We start from the raw sequence: 16,361 nt of genomic DNA on the forward strand, positions 1-16,361 counted from the left end.
ACAATACAATAACAATTTAATCGTAATATTGAACATTTGTTCCACCCCCAATTTATTTTTGTATAATAATCACTGAGATATGTAGCAGAATTGATAGCGAACTTATAGCTGGACTAAGCAGCTCCCCTTTAATGTGTGTGTGGTGTGTATGTGAAACGTTTTGTGTAAGAAGATATTGTGAAATATACATGAATAAAATAAAATTAGACTTGCAGCAATTTGAATTTAAATTTCGATATGCCATCGATTAATGTGCACTTCCCGTGAAACTCAACGTTCTAGTGTGACCAAAGGGTCACACGATAGGTTTGTTATTGTTAATCGTTCCCTCTTATCAGTTTCGTTTCGTTTTATTTTTATTTGTTTGTTGCAGAAATGGACTAATTTTTGTTCACTTGATTAACCTGTTCTCGGTTACACATCACCACATACATTCAACGGAAGAGATGCCACCAACGGAGACTCTGCGCTCGGGCGAGCGTTCAGGCGGTGGTGCTGGTGCCGGAGGCACAGGAATGGGTGGCGCTGCTAGCGCCGCCTCTGAACAGACATACATCATAAGGCAGAGCAACAAATACTATGAGCATCGCGATTCCCAGGCCACGGCCATGTCCGTGGACTATTCCGGCCAGTGGGTGTTGCTGGCGGGGCGTGGCCATCTGGCCCTGCAGCGCCTGGGCCAAGACGACGGCACCCTGCGACGTCACGAGCGACAGTCCAAGTACGAGGTGTCTGTAGCGGAATTTGCCATATGCCCCAGCCGCAAAGAGTACTGCGCAATAGCCGTAAGATATTGTTTAACCTCTCCTTCAGCAGCCGCCGATTTTCAACGAGTTTTCCTTGTGTTTTGCAGACTAGTCAACATATTGACATTGTGCGCTGGGGTCCAGCGGAGCCGTGCTACGAGAGTTCGCTGCGTGGACACACGCGTACGGTGACCGACATTGATTGGCATGGCAAGGATCCCAATTTGCTCGTCAGCTGCTCCATTGACACCTTCTCACACATTTGGGATCTGCGTGAACATCGCAAGCCCGCGCTATCCCTGAATGCCGTCTGCATGTGTAACTAAATGTTCTCCTTATCCACATGGCTTGCCCACTCATTTGTGTTTCCCCTCTTTCCCAGCTGGTGCTACTCAAGTGGGCTTTAATCGTGTGTCGGGTAATCTGCTGGCTGCTGCACACGATGGAGATCTGAGGATTTGGGACATACGCAAGGGTAGCTGCCCCACGCATTACATTACAGCGCATTTGAATCGTGTGCACGGCATCAACTGGAGTCACCGCCGAGAGACGTGCCTGGCCACTGCCAGCCAGGATGGCACAGTCAAGTACTTTGATGTCTGCAATCCACGCAGAGCAGAGAAAATCATTACTACCATGTCGCCCGTGTGGAGAGCACGCTATACGGTGGAGCCAACACCCTGCTTTATGGTTGTAAAATTCCTTATCAAAATCCCTCTTTTTGCAGCCCATTGGCAATGGTTTGGTTAGCATTGTGGTGCCACATTTGGGCCGCGGTGAGAATAGCCTCTTGCTGTGGAGCAACAGCAAACAGACGGATCCCATTTGCTCGTTTGTGGGTCACACGGATGTCATTCTGGACTTTGCCTGGCGGCCCAATCGTGAAAATTTCACAGAAATTGTAAGACTACACTTCTGTCGATGATTTCTGTAGTTTATCACTGACATTCCCTTTTAGGAGCTGGTCACCTGGTCCAGAGATCGCACTCTGAGGGTATGGAAAATCGATGACAATATGCTGAAGCTCTGCGAGCCATCCGCCGAGGAGGAGGAGCCACGCTATGAGCCCGAAATGAGTGAATTGAGAGTGCCCACACCGCCGGAGTTCCTGCATCCACGCTCGGGGATGGCCGCTGGCTCGCTGCCCATTTCAACGGGCGATGGGGCATGCAATACGCTGCCCATGGCACGCTCGCCCAGCTTCGGTGGTGGCTACTGTCGCCGGGAGGAGCCGCATATAGCCCGTTCGCTGACAGATCAACCCACTTGCTCGCTGCATCATGAGTTCTCGCTGCTGAATACGAACATGCCGCATGTGGAGGTGGACATGTTGGATGCCATCAAGCGGTACGCTTGCTTCAAGATCTGTGCTGGTGGACACACGGTCATACTGCAGGTCACCTTCGCCACATCCTATCCCAGTCCCAGTGTGCCGCCAGTGTTTCAGCTGTGCCAGGGCACCACGCTGTCCACCGAGGTTAGTGCCATTCTCCTCAAAATTCTGCGCTGCAATGCCCTGCAGAGAGTAAAGAAATCTCGCACTTGCCTGGAGCAATGTCTGCGTGCTCTGGTGGCGGCCATGAAAAAGAAGGTGGCGGCTGTCGGCGGAGTGGGCGAGGATCGAAGTCAACTACTATTGCAGAGTCCCAGACTGGAGGGTGCTCTGTCCAGTGCCCTGCACGATGCTTGCATTCCCTTTCCACGCACTTCGGGCGTGCACTTCAATGCTATCGGCATGCTAACCACATTTGCACAGCCTGTGAACAACAAGCGGTTGACCCTGCGGCAGCATCAGTCGATGACTCCACGGACTCTGTCGGCCATCAATGGCAGCGGGCTGCTGGGCAATGTAATGGGCACCACCCAAAGGGATGCAAATGCTTCGTTTTACCTGCAGGAGCGAATGATTGCAGGCAAACCGGGCAAACAGCGAGCCATTCGGCAGATGAATGGCAGTCCCGTGGTGCACGTCTACGATGCCAGCAGTCTGCTCCATGTCAGCCGCAACATGGCCAGGGAATTCTCGCTGGACAAGCACGACATAGCGGAGACGTGCCGACGCAATGGCGAGATCTGTCGCAAGCATGGACGCATGGACCTGTTGCCTGTTTGGCTGCTGGCCGAATTGATAGCCACTCCGCATGTGCCGCACGAGACAATGAACGAGCTACTGTTCTACAAGGATCCGTTCAAGAAATCCCTGCTGGAGTCGCTGATCATGCACTATGCCAGCTCGGGCGATATACAGACGGCCGTGCTGTTGGCCTGCCTGTTCGACAAGTGTCCCACGGGTGGCATAATGGATGTGGCGGTGGCCTTTCACTTGCCACCGCAACTGAACTCTCAGCTGTCGCCCTACCACACGGTGCTCCCATTGGACGTGAAGTCCAGCTCTTCCAACCATTGGCAGCAGATGAAGCAGCTGCGCAGCAATTCCTGGTCGGATTCCCTGGACTGGCTGGACGTCAAGCAACTCCAGGCCGATGCCTATTCCTGTTCCCTGATCAGACGCATCAAAATGCCTCTGTTCGATCAGTTCAAGCGTGCCTATGCCGAGATTCTCTTTGGCTGGCAGCTACTCTCCAAGCGCGCGCTGATCCTCAAGCACACACAGAACACACCGCCGCCCATTCAGGGCGTGGAGTTTGTCACCGAGTGTGGCACGTGCAACAAGCCGAAGCGCACTCCAAAATGTGAATTCTGTAAGCGGCCGGCGCTCTACTGCGTACTCTGTCGTCTGCCTGTCCGGGGTGCGGCAAATGCGTGTCTGGCCTGTGGCCATGGCGGACACATGGATCACATGATGCAGTGGTTTGAGGTGAGTTCTCTTCTCTTTACTTTACTTCATGAATCTTCATCTTTATTTATTCCTCAGAAACACACTGTTTGTGCCACTTGTGGCTGCAGCTGCCTGGAGCGCACCTCGGAGCTGCTGGCACTGCTCAGCTGATCGTGAATCTGACAAAGCTTTAAAATTCCTAGCCCCATTGATTGGTGTTTTTTGTAGGCTCTAAGCGAAAAGATGTTTTTTGTACTATTTGAGAAATATATATACCCATATTACCAGGATGATTATAGATCCTAAAACAAGTGGTTAAAGAAGACCCAAAAATAATTTGGCTTTAAGTTAGACAAACAATTATAATTAAATGAAATATTTGTCGCTACTTTCAAGTGCATACATTCATACATTTATTCTTTACTTTTATAATTATTATTTTTTAGTTTAACTTTTCTTGTTGTTTACTTTTAGCTTATCATTTACGATTTTACTTGTAGTTTTTTTGCATTTGCAATCATTATGTGTGTGTGTGTGTGTTGAAAGTATATTTATTGTTTTTTGTGTTGGAAATAATTTTTAAAATTAATTTCTACAGCTCTGTTTTTTGTTTGTTCTCTCTTCTTTCATAAGCGTCATAAAAATTAAAAAGAAAAAAAACCTCAAGGAACGAAAAGTTAAAAATTAAAACACGCATCGGGAACTGCTCGCAGCTCGCGTGCACAAAGGAAAAATAAATTCTAAAGCAAAAGTGTATTGCAGGGATCCTAAACGAGAGAACAAAAACTTATATAAATCCCCTAAAACTAAAACGAAAAGCACACGCGCACAGAGACGAAAGAAAAAAAAAAACAAAATTAAATTTAAATCCCGATGGAAATTTCAACATTTTTAGCTGCAGTAGTTGGGAGGTAAAAGGGGAATCGGGGGATGGACACACTATCAATACCAGTTACTGGCCATGTTGTAATTCTCGCGATATCATTTCAGCTGATCCCGATACGTCATGATGGCCTTCATGAGCAGTCGCACATTGCTACACTGCGTACTCTTGGGACAATTCTTGATGAACAGCTGACAATTGCGAAACAGCTCGGCGAGCACCTTTGGAGCATGCTCGCGGGTAATGGGATCCGCCATATTGATGGCCAGCAGCGCCTCATTGAGGTATCTATAAATGGAAACGAAGGCGTTAAAGTACACCTTTGAATCAATAAGGACTGCCATTCCCTACCTCTGTTTAAGCTCATTGTGATTGGTCATGTCAGCGGAGATTTGCTGGATGAGCGACAGCAGTACCTTCTGTTCGAGCCTGCATGCGTCTGGGGCAAAGGCCTGGTTGCTGTCCGTGTGCCTCAGTGTGTACTCCACCAGATTCAAATCGTTGGCCAGCAGCGCCTGGTGGAAGGCCTTATTTATTTGTCCCGCATGTAGCAGCTGCTTAATGTTGTCCCTCAAATCGTAGGGTTGCGCCGGTGTGGCCGCCTGCGAGCGGAGAGCCAGGTTTTGATTCTCCAAAAATTTGCGCAGCTCCGCTCGTATGGTCTCCTGCACCTGGCGGGCCAGTAGAATCTCCAGGCTCTTGACCTCACGCTGTGTCTCCAGCATGGCGTCCGTGAGCTCCGTGCGATGCTTGAGCAAATTACTTTCGACCAATTGCTTCAAGAGGCCGAGCTTATTGTTGAGCTCATCCCAATTGGCAGCACCAGCGCCTTGCTGCTGTGGCATTTGCTGAAGGTAGGCATTGAATTGAACCATGACTGCAAGGAAAGAGAAACCCACAATTAGAAGACCCTTCACCCATCAGACTGTGACACTTACAATCCTTAATGCCCACAGTAAAGGCATCGTGTAGCTGCTGGAACATATTCTGCGAGGACTTCTCATAAGCTGGTATCAAAGTGCTGCCCATGGACTCTATGAACGCTGTCTGCAGACTGGTCTGCACACCTATCAGCACGGACTTGCCAAAGGAATCCATAAATTGCTAAATGAAGATACAAAAATTATGGAATTTACTTGGAAGATTTAAGTGTGAATGCTGTGGATCATACCTGGCTCTTGCATACTTGTGCAATATTTTCCTTGACTGCCTTCTCAAAGACGCCCAACTTTTGAACAAACTCCACTTGTATCTGTGCCTGCAGTTGATCCATTTTGGCATTCACCCTGGGCACCAATTGACGCTGCAGTTCCATGTTCAGCACGTTGCCAATAATGTCCGTAAAGTGTGTGAGCACATACTGATTGAGTACGGCCACCACAGATTCACGTAGTTCACGATTCTGATTCTCCCTATAAGCACAGATAAACCCAGAATTAGGCATCTCTTTTAAGACTTAGTTTTCGTTTGAACTACTCACCGTGCCAGCAGAAACTCGGACAACTTCTTTGTGTGCTCGTTCTCGTATCGCTTCAGATATTGTTCCATCAGTTTGGACAGCTGCATTTCGATTTTGTAGGCCAATTGATTGACATTCTTGGGCTCCAGGGAGGCACCGCCTTTGGCAGGCTGCTCCGCCGGTGCCGTCTGTTGCAGCTGCTGCTGTAGCTTGGACACTTCGGTCTCCAGTTTGTTCAGCTGCTTGGATTGGGACTTAACCAAATCTAGAAGATAAATGGAGACAGACTTTAGTGATGGACTTTCTGACAGTGCTCCGATGATCTCAGATTGTATTTAACAGATTTGAAGACCCAAATGCTTGATTATTCCTGGACTTATGGACTCCAGACGACTCTTTTCTTGAGCTTAAAACGCCTGAAGTTACACTTTGGAGACTCTTCTACTAAGTTCTTGGTGAATAATTGCAAGTTTTTGGATGTTCTTAAGATTTTTAGCTCTTTGTATTCTGTATTATGTGAATCTTGAACCCCAAAATACTCTTTCGAAGGTCTGAATCTTGACCTGAGCGACTCCACCACAGGGTTGAATGAACTTCATGAAAGAAGGTCTGATTTCAGAGCGAAATCTCTTCTTATTTCTTCACATATATCTATCCTGAGTGCTAGGTTATGGATTGTTACAACTAAAGTATCCCAGCGTAGTGACTCACCCAACAGCAGATCAATTTTATTATTTAGCTCAGCATTTCCTCCGGTTGTGCTCTCTCCCTCGACGGCATTGTGGCTGCTGCTGTTGCTCGTATTCAAAGTGGTGCCAGTGTTATTGTTGCTGTTGCTGGCAACGCTGGTGGTATTGATGTTGCCACCACCGCCGAGTGTGGGCGGCACATTGCCATTGTTCTTGTGCTGCACGGCCTGTGACATGATCTGTGCTGCATTCTGCAGCTCTGCAGACTTCTTAATGGGCTTCACTTTGGCCGCCTCGGCCAACCATTTGGCATCGACGGTGTCCAGCAGGGGCGATGAATTGGCCAACTCCTCCTCCTCGTCGTCGTCGTCATCATTGTCGTCGTCTAGGTTCTCCAGCTCCGGCTCGTAGGCATCGTCGCCATCATCCCGTGTGGCCATTATCTCCTGCACCTCACGACTCGGGCTCGAGCCGCCGCTGGCCAAATTCTCGGCTAGATTTCGCTCGGGATTCCGATCGATGGCAATGAACTTTTTGCGAGCCTCTAACTTATCCTTGACCTTCTGCTGTTCCCGGTCTTCGATCAAAGTATTGTTCATCAAATTCAGGATATTCGCATTGGAATTTTCGCTTGCCTTGCCCGCCGTCACGGTGGCCAGCATGCGGAGAGTATTCAAGACCTGAGAATCAATGTCATAGGTGGCCGCAGTCGCAGCAGTGCTAGCGCAGGCAGCAGCATCGGTTCCTGTGCTGGTTGTGGTGCTGGTGGCCACCACCACAGCTGTGGTCGCTGTGCTGCTCGACTGTGTTCCACTGGCACTAAAAGCATCTGGTGTCATGAGATTCACCTGCGGAAAGGCGCTGCCAAACTGTGGCGAAGTGGACCTCGACTTGATGGTCGTTGTTGCCTCAATGGCCTGCTGTAGTATGGCCGAAGGTGCTGCGGCAGAGGCCACAGCCATTGCCACCACAGCGGAAGAACTGCTGCCGACCGTGGGGGCTGTTCTCTTGGCGGACTTGGCAAAGAGCGCATCGAGGGGAACACTGCCAGCGGCTGCTCCAACTCCTACTACACTATTGGGCGAGACGACAGTCGTATCCTTTTTGAGGATCAACAGATTATCCTCTGGGGTCGCGGAACGCCGCTTGCTCGGAATGCTGCTGCTGCTGATCAGACTCTTGCGTTCAGTCTTCTCGGGCACGCACGGCTGGTAGATGATGTGGCACTCCTGCAGGCTCTTGGCCTGCACCACAAACATATGCACCACCAGCGCGTATGTGGAATTGTTTTCATCGTCAAAATCATCCGGCTCCTCCACGGGATAGTAGCTCTCCACAGAGCTCTTCAGGCGCCGCATGGCCGCGTTTACAATCGAAAAGGAGAGTATGCCTGAGCTCAGCTTGAACTCGGCCACGTTTTGGATACGCTGATCAGTGCCCTCGCCATCACTGAGATCAGAGCCGGCATCGCCTGCCTCACTGCCCGTGACGCTGCCAATCTGCATGACATACACCGCCAGGTTATCCAGGCAAGACACCACCAAGTAGTTGGCACTGCGATCGATGCCCGCAATGAATTGTGCCCCCTGTATGGCTGTCGCTGTGGCTATCTCAATCGTCTGCAGGCACTCCCACAGCGAGCAGTTCCACAATTTGATTTCCGTGTTGCTGTCGCTGGTGGTGATCACATGCTGCCAGTAGGATCTGCAATGGAAACAGTTTATCAGTAAGTAATCGGTGAGATGTAAGCAATCAACGACGTACTCCTCCACTGGCTTGTTAATATTGTCCAGGAAAAACAAGGAATTAACCTTCTTGCCATCGTGCGGCTTCCATTCGTGCAGGCAGCGTGGATTGCGCACATCAAAGAAGTAAATTTGATAGAAACGCACGAGACCATCGGCACAGGCAGCGGCCACTGTGGTGCCATCGGGCGACAGTGCGGCGCAGGTGATCAACGAATCTTCCTCAATCTTTAGATAACCGGCTTCCAGAACATCCGGATTGATCTTGCCACGCTAAGAAAAAAGTTTTTATAAATATTCCGCAATGCTTTTGGGGTTTCACCCACACTCACCCCATGCTCATTGATGATCATTTTGACATGAAAAACCTGAAATTGTCGACTGCGCGACCAAATCAATAGCTGATTCTCATCATCATCCTCGCTGGGTACACCGGCAGTCGTGCTATTGCACACGTATGGACACCAGGAGACCATATCGTACTCGGGCTGATAGTTGGCAATGGGATCCTCTACTTTCAGCACCAGATTGCACAACAAATTGCCTTCGATTAGATCGATTTTGTAGACGAAAAGGGAGCTCATGTCAATCACGGCCAGTATTCGTTCCCGATCTGTGTGGGCGAACTGCAGATCCAAGACCTCGCCGCTCATGCCCTTAATAAGGGCACGCATGCTGGTGCTGATATTGCAGACACGCACCATGCCCTCCATTCCAGTGGCTTTGTTGTTGACTGCAAGAAGGGGAGAATTCTCTTCAATAAAGAGGGAAAACTCCAATTGGAGATTATCTCATACCATTGATGGCATAGGCTAGATGTTTGCCATCGCGATGCACGGCCACCAAATGGCCTGGATAATAGTATTTTCGCTCCCATTTGTAGTCGACAATGTTCTTTAGCTTGACCTTGGAAGAGCCACGGGTAGGCACAGAGGAGGATGCCAATATTCGCGCATTATTCGTTTTGATGCTGCGACAGATATGCTTCTCGTTGAAGTGACTGAAAAAAGTGCCCAATCAGCATTATAGTTAGGGAGTAATGATGATGATTCACTTGATATTACGTACATAATTTCCCATGCATTGGGGTCTACTGCATTTCCATTGGCGGCTATGGCATGGCCCTGCTCCTGGTCAGCGTTGGTGCTCATCTTGGATTTTAGGTAGATCGTTGGGGATGATGCTAAATGGGCGGATGTGGATACGGCTGAGTTTGCTTTTGTTGCTTTGCCACACCTTGACAATTGGGGACGCGACGACGATGAAGATGGAGGTGGCGGTGGTGGCGTCGGCTTACGAAATATTAGCAACTGTGCGAGCGCAAAAAGCGCGACGAACATTGACACATTAACTTACTGCAAAAGTTTGAAGGGAGGAGGTAAAAATCAGAACGTGCATGTGTATATGCGGCACAGGTAGAGCATTTATATTTTTTTCACACTAACCTGCTCTATATCCAAATGCACTCTTGAGCCACTGGGCATGCAAAGCCTCCCCAGCCTGTGAGTTGTGCGGAAACCTTGTGTGGGAGTTAATTCGTTTTGCTTGCAGCCTCGTTTAACTAAACCATTTAGACAACAAAACAAATTTCGCTAACTTTACAAATTTTCGCAGAAATTTGCCGCAAAGGCAGTGTGACCGCGGAATTATAGATCAAATATACCGACAGACCCTCGGAAATATACCGAAATACACCTTCTCACTTTAAAAATATACAGTTAATATCTCGTGGTCTTAAATGATATTCCTCGAGTTTTATGTTATATTTGATACTACTAGCTAGTTAGGAAACTAATCGCTAAAAATGTAGTTTTATCCGATTTATCAATCAATTCTCCATAAAAGTGGCTAGTTTTCAAGGCATTTTTTGGTGTTGAAATGTTTACAAATTAAGTTTTTAACTTAAAGGTCAACCAACCAGAAAATGCATTAAACGTTACGTGAGTGGGAATGGACTGCTACGTATTTAACACTTTGACAATATACTGCCTGACCCTCAGAATATACCGTAAAATAGCGGGGAAACAAACGAACTTAGCCCAACTTACCCCCCTTTATTGAATTAGTTAACACCTTGGAAAAATCTTCTTTTTTTAATCTTGCATGTGCATCCTTCCTCTTTAGTTAAAAAAACATAACCACGACATCATTCACCTAAGCTGCGCTAGAATACTTTCAGTGTTTTAATACAGCCCCCCTGACCAACCAAAATTAGGGATGTGTTATCTTATCGAGATATCGATCTTAGCGAGTGTTATCGCTTTTTCATACGAACTTTATAAATTCAAATGAAAACTTAAACGCGTTGGTTTGCTCTTCTCGCACTTATGCTTTTATTGCATTTTTTGTAGCTTTTTTAACATCAACTTAATAAATTTATCTCATTTACTCATACAGATGTATATCCATCCAAACAATACACATTGATCACGCGCTGAAACGTAATAATATGTTTTCATAGTGTTTCAATATCACTTTGTTTACTTCTTTCTTCATTTTTAATGTTTTGTATGTGTTTGTGTGTGGGCGGTTAAATGTTTAACAAGTTGAAGAAAACTCATACATCTAGTGGTTTAAGTATGCAAAAGAAATGACATATGATGGTATATATATCTGATAAATTCGACATATTTAGTGGTCCGGTTTAAATTAAAGTTCTCTTCTTGGGTTTCCCTTTTATCGTATAAAGAAGTTTCGTTAAATGTACATAATATCAAGTTGTTTTTTGTGTGTTTTTGTTGTGTACACTATACATATAGAAAATATATATAATACGTATTTATATACTTTTCGTGTGTTGGGGGGAGCTACGCTTTCAAAGGAAATGACAAATAGTTTCGGTTTCGTTTTCGGTTTCTGTATCAGCTTTCACTTTTCTAATACTTAAACATTAAGCCTGGCTTTCCTTTTCCTTACATTTTTGATAGATAGGATTTTTAAGATTAAATTTAGGTTTGTTTTTTTTGTTTTGTTTCGTTTCGGTTTGTTTTTTTTTCCTTTTTTTATGTTTCATTGCCGGAATGAATAAGAAATGTAGGTAGGGTAGGGTGGGGTATTGGAATTTCGAGACGTTAATAAATAGCAAATTGGCAAAACAAAAATGCAAAACGTTTTATAGCAGCGAAATATTACAGCTGGGGCGTTGGACCACTTTGTGGCAGTTTAATTATACACTAAGAGGATGTGAGATACGAAGGTTCTTGCGAAGGATCTGTGTGTGTGGGTGTGGGCGTGTGTATCATCATTTTACTTTTGTAACAATTAGGAGAACATACTCATATGTATCAATATATATATATATATATATATATATGTATATATGTGTGGGTGTATATAAATCGATCTGCATAAATATCTATAGAGGCGGCATTATTGTTTTTGTTTGTTTTTCGCATGATTTGTTGAGATTTAACTAGCCTACAAATTAAATTAGCGACTTTTATGTAGCAAAACACAAACTTGGGTGTACTAAATGGAGCACATCCATCCATCCGTCTCACTGCAAACGTCAACAAACTGCGCAAACATTCCAGCATTCACGCCAGGCAGCATTCTGGCTGCACGAAAAGAATAACCTTTTGAATGTTTGCATCGTTCTGTTACAGCGCGTTAAATAAGTTTTTCCAGAAGCAACACATAAATATGTGACAAATGATGATGAAAATAATGATTATATCCCACGCTGCTTAGACATTTGTGTAACCGGCCGAGCCAGAGGAGCCACCGGTCACATTCGCCGTCACTGGAGCCGATGATATCGACGAGCTTGTGCGTCCAGTGGCCTCGGTTCCGCCATTCATGCTCTCCAGCCTGGCACGTATCTCCTCCTTGCGCGTCTGGACGCTCAGCAGCTCGTCGCTGAGATCATTGCACAGGTGCAGCAGGGAGCTGTTCTGTTCGCGCAGTCGCTGCAGCAGCTCGGTGGTGCTCGTCTGGTTCTGCTTGAAGGACACATGACGCAAACTGTCACTGATGGCCGTCACTCGCTTCTCAAAGTTTTCGGCGCTTGGCAGTTGGGAGACCAGAGCCGGGGCCGGCGGTGGCGGCTGTTGTGGCGGCGATTGTGAGTTCCGTGGCGTCTGCGGCTTCCGATAGACCTCAAAGGCTGACACCCGCTGCTGTGTTTGGGCCTGCTGCAGCGTAATCCTCGTGGGGGGCACACCGCCAGGCGGTGGCGGTGCCGGCGGCAGCGAGTGCAGCTGCTGCTCGGCTACAGTTCCACTCTCCAGCTAGAAGTTGGACCAAAGATTAATAGGATTCAAAACGAAGGAAATGGGTTAATGGTTGCTTGGAATGTTTTTAGAAGCTACTGAATTTGGACACAAGACACTAGTGGAAGCTACAGCCAATTGGTGTGGAATGCTTTTGCGATTATCAAACATTTAATTATTGACTTTGGACTATGGACTATGGACTTACAACAACATTCGCGGCGCCACCTTCGTCGGCAAAGTGCGTGAAATCGGCAAAACCCGTTGAGGTTTGCATATCGAAGCTGGCTTGCGCAGTAATCTTAACAAAGAGTAGGTGGGTTGGTTGGGGGTTTCATATTTATATACACAAAACATATTATCGTTGTGGAATAAAGTTAGCAGAAATGTAAGAACAGGAGCTGGTTATCCACGGCCAGCCGAGGTGTCAAATACCCTTGCAAAAATATTTATGGTTTTCATTTGGAATGGAAAGTGATTTAAATTGTTAACTTGGTATTTGCTACTCTACGATTGCTCAATTATTATCCCATTTTCCGTCTTAACCTTCAAGATCCCTGGGCAGACAGTCAGACAGACAGACTCTAACAAGAGAGAAATGTGCAGACCAGTTTGAAGAACACCAACGAAACGGACAGAAATCAAATGGACTTTGCAAGGGCACAAAAGAATCTTCAGTTGAATTAGAAAGTTAACACATGGCAGAACAAATTACAGACAGAAATCAACGGTTCAACGATGAATCACTGGTGCATCCATTCTCTACTCACCTCCGCTTGCTGTGTACCCCCCGTTGTGCCCATTTTGAACTTGTTCAAGTCCAGACTGCTGCTCCTCGCATGACGATGTGGACGTGGTGGCGGCAATGGCGGTGGCTCCTTCTTGGACACGGTCACTGTCGTGGCAAAGACTGTCGCTGGCAGCGAATCGGAGTTATCGCTGGGGCCAGTGGAGCCAATGCTCGGCTCGCGTTGTGGTGGCGGTGGCAGCACACTGTTCTTGGCTGGCAGCTTCTTGGCCTGGGGACGTTGAATGGCACGCAGATCACTGCTCTCCCGATGCGAAGCAGTGGATATTGTCGCCGCTGTTGTTGTTGCGCCTGTAGCGACTGCTGTTGCTGCTGCTGCTGATTGATTGTTGACTGTGCTGGTGCTGGATGTGATGGTCTTGGGACTCTCCTCGCGTAAAACAACGACACCATCCATGTCGGACGACTGCTCACCGGAGGAAGAGGCTATGGCAGTGCCTAAATGTAGAGAGATTTTTGTCATTACAGCTATGCCTTTCTTTGCTTCCATATCTTTTACCTATTGGCGTTACACGCAACGGCACGGGATGCAATATTTGGGGATTGGAGCCCACATCCTGGGCAGTGCGCTTCATGTCGAACAGAGCTGGCTTTAGGCCGGGACTAGAGACGGCTGGAACAGCAGCTGCAGCAGCCGCACCACCAGCAGGAGCCGCTGTGACGGCAGCAGCTCCAGTCGTAGATTGAGCTGGCGCCGCACTCGTTGTGGGAGATTCACTGAACTTTGTCCACTGACTGGAGGCAATACTCGAATCGGCCGCATTTCCCGTGGATGAGACGGCACCGCTCACGACCCTTTCGTGATTGGGAGAGTTGGAGATGCTGCGATTCTTACTTAGCGACGTGTTTGGTGGTGTCGCCTCGCGTCTGGAACTGTTGCTGGCCTGCGACGAGGTGGAAATGCTGCTTAGATTCATGATATTCTTGTCATTCGGCGGCACTGTGGGACGCGGCTTGCTGGTGCTCGCCGTCGTGCTGCTGCCACCGCTGAGATTGCCAGCAATGATTGTATTGTCCGTCTGCTCGTCCTCATCGTCGTCATTCAAATGCAGGAGATCAGCCTCGGGAGGCTCTTGAGGTAACGAGGACGACGAGGAGGAGGTCACACCTCCGCTACCACCGGCCACGGCTGTCTGCAGCACATTCGGATGCAGACAGTGGGGCAGGCTGGTGGGCAGCGGTATATTGTTGCGTCGCAGCACCACCAGATGCATGGCAGCCGTGAATTCGGACAGACTCAGCGCTCCATCGCGTGTCACGTCGCACAGTTGCCAAATGTGACGCAGCTCCTCCACGGGTATGCGACTCTTCTCAAAGAAAACCCTAAGAAAGAATCAAATTAAGAGGGAACTTTAGACACAAATGACAGTCTGTAAACACTCACCGCGCTGCCTGGCCGGAGAGTAAGCCATGTGGATCACGTTGGACTGTTTTGAACTGTTTATTGTAGTATTCCCGCTGCTCTGGTGTGATCTGATAGACGGCCACCAGTTCGTTCTCGTTGTCGTCGTCATCGCTGCTGTGGCGATCGGAGGATTCCTCCTCTGTGCCCAGCAGCTGGCGGTGCTCGTCGCCCAGCAGGCCTTGCCAGAGCGGATCCTGGGCCCAGGGACGCTCCGCCACGCTATTGGTAGGCGTGGGGCTATCGCTGTTTGTGCTCCAGGCCTCTGGAGAGCCGCCACGTCGACGCTGCGCATAGATAACGAAGAGACAGAGAGACGGTGGGGTCAGTGTTAAGCCTATTTGTATATACTACGAGTATGCCATGATAAGATACGCACCCCGACATTCTCTCGACTGCTGCTGCTGACAACGCCACTGCCATCTGTGCGCTGTCCCGCCGCCTCATCAATGGATTCGTTTTGTTCCACCTCAGAGTCGGTGCTGGGCACATCCGAGGTGTCCTGCAGCTGCTCCTGCTGCGAATTGCGACGCAAGGAGTTCCGGCGATCTGTGGGCGGTGGCGGTGGCAGTGCGCCCAAACCATTTTCCGTGGTCACTGGCGCTGTGGCAGCATCCTTCCAGCTAAAATGTGGCAATGGCAATGGCACCGTGGCGACTATCAGCTCCTGGCGCAACGGCATGGCTGCCTGATGGGCGGCAATTAGCTTGAGACACGAGTAGAACTGGGCACGTGAAATGTGCAACGCTGTCGAGGGTATGCCAGCCAAGCCGGTGATCTGCCAGAGATAGAGATTGAGTAATTAGTTTCATCACGATCGCAGGGGCGCGAATTGGACCTACCTCAATCACCGCCTCGTTGGCAATGTCCGCCGAACGAAAGAGCTCCGTTGCCTTGAGCATTGGCACCTTGCCCGTCTTTTCCACATCGCAGCATTGAAAGAGTTCACTGTAGAAACGTGTCTCGGGCTCGGTGAGCGTTACGTCCATGCCGCCTACTTGTTGCTGTTGTTTTGCAAAGCCGAGTGTTAAGCTAACCACGCCCCGTTCCGTTCCGTTCCTGGCGGGGTGCTGTGCCTTTAATCTATTTGTTTATTTCCACGCCTAAACCAAACAGACTGTCGCTCGTCTGCGGCCCCCTGTCCCCCTTTGCCGTAAAGTCTCTTCACTTTCGATGCTGCTGCTGCTGCTGTTGCTGCTGCTGATGGCCCACACAGCGACAGTCTTGGGAGGTGGGCAAAAAAAAAAAAGAAGGCAAATAAGACCACGACAGCTCCAATTGCGATGGTTTTGCTAGCTTCACAAGGCCACCACGGCCGGGTTTGAGCTGGCGGCGATTAAAGCATGCCTTGGCACTTGTTAAGGTTCAACTCCAAGCTTGCTTAAGCTGCTCAATTTTCCAATCAATATAACTTTTTGGTCAAATTTTTTCGCAAACTGTTTCGCACTGTGTGTGCGCTGGCTTTCGATAGATGGTTTCTACTGGTTGCGATGTATTTCTTATCGATTAATCAGCTGGCAGATCAGACCTGCTTGTGAGTGTGTATGCAGCCCTGAAACAACTCAATAGATGAGGTGGCGCATGGTTTTTACCGCTCTTTGTTGTCAGACTGCACTTCCAGAATTTTCCAAATCAACTA

The 16,361-nt window shown here is 48.3% G+C and overlaps 3 protein-coding genes across 5 annotated transcripts; 1 reads left to right on the top strand and 2 right to left on the bottom strand.

The window, feature by feature from the left end:
* The first annotated feature begins 322 nt into the window (after positions 1–322).
* On the top strand, positions 323–3,823 carry LOC117582502 (GATOR complex protein Wdr59). The gene is made up of 6 exons (XM_034270286.1): positions 323–785; positions 854–1,064; positions 1,129–1,412; positions 1,474–1,647; positions 1,705–3,564; positions 3,622–3,823. Exons 1-6 carry the CDS (start codon positions 447–449, stop codon positions 3,694–3,696), a joined length of 2,943 nt encoding a protein of 980 aa, XP_034126177.1. The 5' UTR covers positions 323–446; the 3' UTR covers positions 3,697–3,823.
* Positions 3,824–4,099: 276 nt separating this feature from the next.
* Positions 4,100–9,952, bottom strand: LOC117582501 (enhancer of mRNA-decapping protein 4 homolog). The gene is made up of 11 exons (XM_034270285.1): positions 9,747–9,952; positions 9,370–9,656; positions 9,099–9,301; positions 8,634–9,034; positions 8,321–8,574; positions 6,579–8,260; positions 5,889–6,132; positions 5,580–5,820; positions 5,347–5,512; positions 4,760–5,285; positions 4,100–4,696 (listed from the first exon to the last, which is right to left on the bottom strand). Exons 2-11 carry the CDS (start codon positions 9,639–9,641, stop codon positions 4,507–4,509), a joined length of 4,179 nt encoding a protein of 1,392 aa, XP_034126176.1. The 5' UTR covers positions 9,642–9,656; positions 9,747–9,952; the 3' UTR covers positions 4,100–4,506.
* Positions 9,953–11,031: 1,079 nt separating this feature from the next.
* On the bottom strand, positions 11,032–16,198 carry LOC117582503 (ralBP1-associated Eps domain-containing protein 2). Of its 3 annotated transcripts, none has more exons than XM_034270289.1 (7): positions 15,565–16,198; positions 15,102–15,500; positions 14,705–15,009; positions 13,820–14,643; positions 13,283–13,758; positions 12,724–12,813; positions 11,032–12,530 (listed from the first exon to the last, which is right to left on the bottom strand). In XM_034270289.1, exons 1-7 carry the CDS (start codon positions 15,709–15,711, stop codon positions 11,988–11,990), a joined length of 2,784 nt encoding a protein of 927 aa, XP_034126180.1. In that variant the 5' UTR covers positions 15,712–16,198; the 3' UTR covers positions 11,032–11,987. The 3 variants fall into 3 exon arrangements, with proteins under 3 accessions (XP_034126180.1, XP_034126179.1, XP_034126181.1); XM_034270288.1 differs by having other exon boundaries at positions 12,721–12,813; XM_034270290.1 differs by lacking the exon at positions 12,724–12,813.
* Positions 16,199–16,361: the final 163 nt, after the last annotated feature.

This window comes from Drosophila guanche, unplaced genomic scaffold (genome assembly GCF_900245975.1).
Source record: "Drosophila guanche unplaced genomic scaffold, DGUA_6, whole genome shotgun sequence".
NCBI classification, from domain to species: Eukaryota; Metazoa; Arthropoda; class Insecta; order Diptera; family Drosophilidae; genus Drosophila; species Drosophila guanche.